The sequence below is a fragment of the Lepisma saccharinum genome, chromosome 20 (assembly GCF_977018435.1).
Source record: "Lepisma saccharinum chromosome 20, izLepSacc3.1, whole genome shotgun sequence".
Taxonomy (NCBI): domain Eukaryota; kingdom Metazoa; phylum Arthropoda; class Insecta; order Zygentoma; family Lepismatidae; genus Lepisma; species Lepisma saccharinum.
The window spans coordinates 18,073,502-18,080,988 of record NC_139248.1 but is presented as its reverse complement, the minus strand read 5'-3'; the positions used below and the strand labels follow the sequence as shown (position 1 = coordinate 18,080,988).

General features: G+C 37.6%; 1 protein-coding gene across 1 annotated transcript; it reads right to left on the bottom strand.

Annotated features, from left to right (window-relative positions):
• Window positions 1–3,673: 3,673 nt before the first annotated feature.
• On the bottom strand, window positions 3,674–5,581 carry LOC146003362 (uncharacterized). Its single transcript, XM_083141642.1, has one exon. The coding sequence runs from the start codon at window positions 5,579–5,581 to the stop codon at window positions 3,674–3,676; it is 1,908 nt and encodes a 635-aa protein (XP_082997768.1).
• Between the last annotated feature and the right edge of the window lie 1,906 nt (window positions 5,582–7,487).

Sequence of the window (7,487 nt, the reverse complement as noted above, 5' to 3'; positions counted from 1 at the left end):
ATAATATTAAAGCAGACTGCTTGTTTCACAATTTAGCTTCTGTGTTACAACATGACATGTGACATGTTTCTTTCTGATTATTTTTTGTTAGAAAAACCATTTAACCATTCTTGTAACTGTATCTGTAATGAAACTAAAGATAAATGTCCGCTGAACGTAGCGTGTATTCTCCTGAAACGTCACAAAGAAAAGAATCAATTTTTATCCTTGCAACAAGACTACAAGACTATTTAATGTATTTAACTATTTGCTATTATGGATTGATTCTATGTTAGATTTTGTGAATTCGACTGCGAAGATGAATGATGATTAGATGAAAGTAAATAATCTAAATGTCCAGATCGGAACTCGAACTGAAAACCTGGAGAAACCACTCAACTATGATTCTGATCCAAGGTGTAAATTATCTGAGAAAATGGGGTATGTAACTTCATTGTCTCATTTTTGAACACCTCACAGCATAGTCACATTAACAGTAAAATATCATACATATAATCACCACTATAACGCTAATAAAACACATTCAATGTTAACGATATTCACAACAATGAGCTTTTACCATTTGAAGAGTTACAGAATGCATAGTAAATATGTTACACTATACACACACAATCTTTTCAAGTACAAGAGAAGTATATATGCAAAATTAATAATATTAATATTATTGTGTTTGAAAATGTACACAAACATACAATATTGAAATACAGGAAATTGTTCGTTGTTATTAAGAGTTAATGCGGTTCAGTAACGAAATTATTAAACAACTTACACTACAGTTCCAATAAAAATACATTGGTTAAATACAATATAAAATTGCAAACATTGGTAACACTCAAAAAGTGTAGAAGATTTACTAATGCAAAGACGAGAACTGTTTCTATAACCAGAAACAATTCTTTAAGAAAATGACAAACAACAGGACAACATTGTGTATGTCTTTGAGCACATTTCTTTCGACGTACCAAAAAACTTGCAATATTACCATATTTAAAAAATACGCATTAACAAAACGAGTTTTCCTAGAAACCATACTTTGATTTAAGCGTGTTATTTTTAAAAATATAATATAAAAAAATCGATTTAAATAAAAAAAGTCAAAAAAAGTTTTGTGGATTTTTTTGTGGTAAATTGCCCTGTAAAATATTTGGACAGTTTGATTTAAGCAAATAAAAAAGTATATGTAAATATACATCATTGTTACTTAAAATATTTTTATAGTATTTTTAGCTCAATTTTGGCAATTTTTTAATGATAGTTTTCAAAATATTAGGTGTCGTATTTATTTACTATTTAATGATGATGACACTATTTATGATTTACAATGATTAGTAATTTGATTATTTTTATTCACAAAATATTTGCCAATTGTGTCTATAAAAAAATATTGAATTTTATATCAAGAGACATTTAAGTGTGTTTACAGTTTACACTAACATTTCCTTTCATATGAGCTTCACTCGATCAGTGATCAGTACATATAAATTGTTTCCTTTCTTAGAGCCTAATAAACACCACTAAATGATTACGAGTTTCACCAAAAGTGCTTTTAATATCTACACAATCCTTATGTACATTATCCTACAAATTATTTCCTTAAAGTTATTTACATCAGTAATTAAAAGGAAAGTGCTGCTGATACCTATCAAATCCTTACTTACATTATGCTAAATTATTTCTTAATGTGATATAAATCAGTATTTTTTTTAAAAAAAAAAAGTGAATCTGATATCTGCAAATTCCTTATGTACATTAAATGCAACATATTTCCTTATAGTGATTTAAATCAGTATTTGTTAAAAAATAAGTGCTTCTGATATCTACAAAATCCTTAAGTACATTATGCTCTCTCTCTCTAGCCTTCTTAAACCCGAAGGTTCATGGCTGCAGCAACACAGGCCATCCATCTGCCCCTATCCTGAGCAATATCGATATACTCTTTTCCTTCCCTACCAGTTTCCTTTAGGTCCATCTAAACATTATCCCTACATCTTCGTCTTGGTCTTCCTACTGGTCTCTTACCATCAGGTTTCCCAACAAGAATCCTGCAAACTCCTCTTTCTTCTTCCATTCGTGCCACATGGACTGACCACCTAAGTCTTCTTGATTTAACCATTCTCATAATATCTGAACACGAATACAAATTGCGTACTTCTAAATTATGTAACCTTCTCCACTCACCTGTCTTCTCATCGCTTTTAGGCCCAAATATCATCCTAAGGATCTTATTTTCAAATACTTCCAAATCTATCTATTTAGCTGCTTTGAAAAGTATTTTAGCATTATTCTTAATTGTATTTACATCATCCCCCAGTAAGTCTACATCATCTACATATGCTAACAGCTGAGTCACACCATTTAATTTTAGTCCTTCGTTAGTTTCTTTCAACTTCCTAACAGCATATTCTAAGGCAAAATTAAAGAGCAATGGAGATAATGCATCTCCTTGTTTAAACCCATCATGAATTGTAAAGTGGTCAGACATACTAATAGAATACTAATTATTCTAATACTAATACTAATTACATACATGCACATTATGCTACAAATTATTTTTATAGTGATTGAAATCGGTATTTTTTTAAAAAAAAAAACACTAGATTTAAATCTGTCCACCTTGGTTGCATGTAGGTGAGACTGGGACACATTTCAACACACTACAAATTTTAGTGATTTATATTATAGTCAAAATTGTTTTGCTACTTTATAATAGAAAAGAGAAACAAAACAAATGCAGCCTTCTAGTACATGTAAACATATTTCCACACAAAAATGAAAGTTCTCTTGCAAGTTAAATGCATTGAAAACAACATTGCTCCATGCAAGGGAGACATTTTAACGGACATGGGGCAGTTATGAACAATGTCTTGTTTTTTATATTAATTATATTCTGAACCAAATGATTATTACTGTATACGTACTACGCCTACTATTATTTTATTTTTACTTCGCTTTCGTGTTACTAATTTTCTACAGACGATAGATCGCAATCTTCAGGGAATCGTAATATCTATATTTCTGCAAATGACGATATAGTATTCTTTGTTGTAAATGAAGTTAAATAGGTTGTGTTTCTGAATTATGCCAAATCGTGAATAGGGTGTATTTCCAACATTGGCCGTCATCCTGTCGCTTTGTGCCACTAGTAGCTTGCCCTTAAAATGTCCCTTCAGGTCAACATCTAGTGGCTGGAGTCGACGCGTTCAGTGATGGGAAATGTTACTAGAACCATTCTATTCTATTTTGCAAACGGAATAGCGTCAAAAGTGCAATGGCTCTCATGGCTATCCATTAGTAAAATAGTTTGCTACATCTAGCATGTTTCCGAACAACTTTAAAAAATTTTGTAAACATAGATGTCATGAACTACATGGACTGTCCACCGTTTAAAATCGCGTGAAATGCATTAGTTAATATTTTTTGTGATAAATCTTGCAACTCTAGGTAGCGATATTTAATTTTCTGTTATGTATGACCGAACACGCGAAAGTGAGACACGTGAATCAAGATGAACAGTCACTTTCAACATAGCTGCGAGAATAAACCATAATCTAGCATAACCATTGAATCGCGAAAGAAAGTGTCTTTAAGGGATATGATACAAAGTTTCATGTGAAAATGCGAGAGGTCTTTCTCCAGCTATGATTATATATTTGTTTTCCACAAAGGAGTGATCTTACTCTTGATTGTGGAAATAATGATACATCTTCTCCAAAGCGAATACAATTGAGCTGAGAGTGAGACCAAATATGAGAAGCGCAAAAGCTCCCATCAGATTCTCCAGTTGAATCACAACTGCCTCTGGTTCATCTTGGAATTTCCCTTGCTTCCTTGCGTTAAGGATTGTCAATTCATCATAGTATTTATTCCACAATGGAGGTAATCCCGCTTCAACACAGAAGTCTATTATGTGCTGAAAGTGATCCCTGAAGGGTGAACTCCTGTGTAGGAGAAAAAACTTAGGGAAAACCAATAACCTTTCGGAAGTAATATGGAACAAGTGCTTTCCATAAGAATTGAATAACATGAAAATATATGCATACAAATAATTGGTCTCAGTATCTGCCAGAGTTGCGTAGTTACCGTCAATCGCAACACGACGGAGCACCTTGGAATAATCTTCCTCCAAGTCCCAATTCTCTACGACCTTCCTATATATTGGTTTGTCACTCAGTAATTTTACATTGTGTTTAGCAAGGCCCTTACCCCCAACAATCAAGTTGGCATTGACAATGTCTTCCAAGCTGTCGATGAGCGGTGTTCTCTTGGGCTCTGTAATGAAGCCCAACAAGGCTGACTGATACAGAGTGCATAAGATCACAGAAGACAGAGTCCACAGTAAGAGGATAGACCTGAGAGTAAGCAAAGGAGGGGGAGCAGTAGGGATGGTAGCAGCCAAAGAGACAGGCAGACCATTGAGGAAAGGGAACTGATAAGTGGTCCTTCCCCACCGATGCAACAAAGCAACAGTGAATCTCATCCAGAAAACAAAGGCCAATAAAGTGAATAATGTGACGACCCAGAGGTGAGATTGGAATGGAAAATAGAGATTCATCCATTGAGGATAGGGTCGAGGATTTGGAACAACCCACACTAATTGATTAAATTGGCGGATGTGTATGTGTTCACATGCCCAGAGAGAATACTGAGAATTGCCAGCCATTTTTAAGCTACCATCGAATAGTCCCATCCGCATCGATAGAAAATCCCCTGTGAAGGTACCATTACGGAAAATCATTCCATTAGTAAGAGATTCATTGTATATGTTGTTTGTCTCCAGAGTGAAGTTAATTTTTTCCATTATAAGTGTCATAAATATGCCCATAAAACCACCATAAGAACTGTTGGTTTTTGAGGTGAAATCCGGCGCAAAGATTAATGGATCATAATATGCTTTCATCCTGATGGGGCACTTGTGCATATTCTTCACCTTGTCTGGATACAAATGCCTTCCCTTAAGGAAACGCCCATTACTCCAAATATCCATGACTTCTCCACCTTCAGCCGTTCTGCAGTGGGACTCGGTGAAAGGGAAGTAGGAATAGAGGACGAAGGATTCGCTTTCTGAGAGAGACGGGTTTCCAAGAGAAGGAGCAGCAATTAAAATATTCACCAGGAGATGGCTCTGTGCTGCCAAGATCAAACCATTAATCTCTTCCATTGTATTCTCTCCGGTTAGGACGATTAGATATTTTGCATTCCGTCTAAAGGCATTGAAATGATCAGATTCCTTTATAGGATACCATATAGTCGAGGCTTTACTTACAAGAAACACATAATATATTTCTGTTCTCACCCAAAACCAGTCAAGTTTGAATGTTCGTGTTGGGCCCCACATGGAGAAGTGACTAGTTTTAATTACAGTTGTTGGATTTGTATATTTCTCAGTCACAATATCCGCAAGGACTGATGATTCATCGTCGTAGTAAACAACCAATGTCCTGGCAGTGTGAAAGTAGTCCCTCAAGATGTTGGTTGTAAGCTGAAAGGCAGTTTCAGTTAATTCCGAGGACATTCTAGGCGTAGGAGATCCACAGAAGGACAAGAAGATCAGAGACGAAAACACCAACATTGATATCTCCATGCCTCTAATCACCTGCAACACGAAAATGTTATTATATATTCAGTCTTGACATAAGGAAATGTATAATATTTATCATTACTAAAGTCAAAAGCGAAGCCTGTAAGCTGTATTTTTCATCTGCTGTTACATGCTGGAAAACCGCAACAAAAAAACGTTTTATAATTCATACTAGATTAAACCATAACTACGACTGTAAATGAAATACTGGTTGCTTTTCTGCACCAATACCCCATGCTCTTAATTCTTGGCTGCATTGAGGTACAGGAACACCACAAAGATCGGCCCCCTTTCATGCGAGGAGCTTTTACACGGGAGGGTGAACTTGAACGAAATGAAACAAGCGTCTAAATTTCTAATTTCGTTTATGTTCAAAAGTATATTTCGATCTGACACCTAAACCTGACGGATTTAAATTACAATTAAAAAGAAAACTCTTTTATGAAACGAATTCAATTTAGTACATGTTGCACTACATCTCAAAGCGTTTTAGGAAAATAGCATGAGTGGCAGTTCATGCACTTTCTTGAAAAGGACAGGTGCTCCCCAGTGGTTGCGTCGTCGCCTTGTAAGCAAGGGGTCCCGAGTTCGATGCCCGGTGGTGGAACATAGTGGTTTGGATCCCACTTTAAACTGTAGGTCCAGTCCCGATTAGCCTTACTGTGCATAAAGTAACTTAAAACACTAAATCAACCAACTAACTAACCAATCTTGATAAGGACAGTTCATTTTCTATGACTCCTCAAAGCCCGAATTCGTTCTATTTTCTATGTCCACCAGGTGTTCTTTTCATTGCTGATGCCGTCTCCTTCATGTTCCTTACCCACAGCAAAGAGGTGTTCCAACTGGGAAGATGCAGATTACGGTGAATGTTAAAGTGCTACCACACATTCGTTATGAAAGTGTCTCAGCCACAAGAACACTTTGTTGTGCCGACCACTGCTCCATGCTGACTGACATGCTTTGAGATAAGGAACAGCTTAATGTCGTTACCTCAAGCAACTTACGTTCAGTGTTGGTATAAAAACCGTCAGATTCGGCAGTTTCCGCTCCTCACAGGTGTGTTATATAAGAGATAAACTGTGATTGTCAAGGAATTGCATGAAACTGCCACTCATGGCATTTTCCTCAAATGCTTTGAGATGTAGTATTCTTACAACATGTATGGCGGACGAGTAGCGGACGTGTAGCAAGAGCTCCCGATTTTCCCCCCAGTCTCACTGGCGCATACATTACTACCAGAACAAATTAGTCCCAACATTGGAAAGCATCACTTCCAGCACCTCGGTGGTGATCTAACAGCTTACGAATCTTGCTAAATCGCATAATTATGCCAAAAGCTTCGATCAACGTAGTTGCCAGCCGCGTGGAAAGCGTGGAGGAGAGGCTTCGGGCCTTCGAGAGCCAACTTCGGGACGTCGCCGGTCAGCAACCACCCGCTGAAAGCACGGAGAAGGGATCCCAGGCGGCGTTGCAGGATCTCAGCGCTGTCTTCCTGGAATTTAAACGGGAGGCGGTGGACACGCTGAAGTCCGTCAGGCTGAATATCCAGGAACTCCAGAAATCCACAGATAGAAACTTGGCATTGATCGACGATATGGAAATGTATTCCAGGAGGAACTGCCTGCTGTTACACGGCATTCCTGGGACGGCCAACGAGGACACGGACGAACTTGTCCTCCAGACGATGCACAAACACCTCCACCTGCAGCACGTAACCCTGGACCACATCGAGCGCTCCCACCGCATCGGCCCCCGGAGGAGAACAGCGGCGGATGTGGTCAAAACTGGGAAGAGGCCCATCATCTTTCTGCTTTGCAGCTACCGAACCAGGGACGCCATCTGGAAGAACAAGAAGGCGCTGAAGGGAACGAGAGTTCTCATCGCTGAATCCCTGACTGCAGTCAGG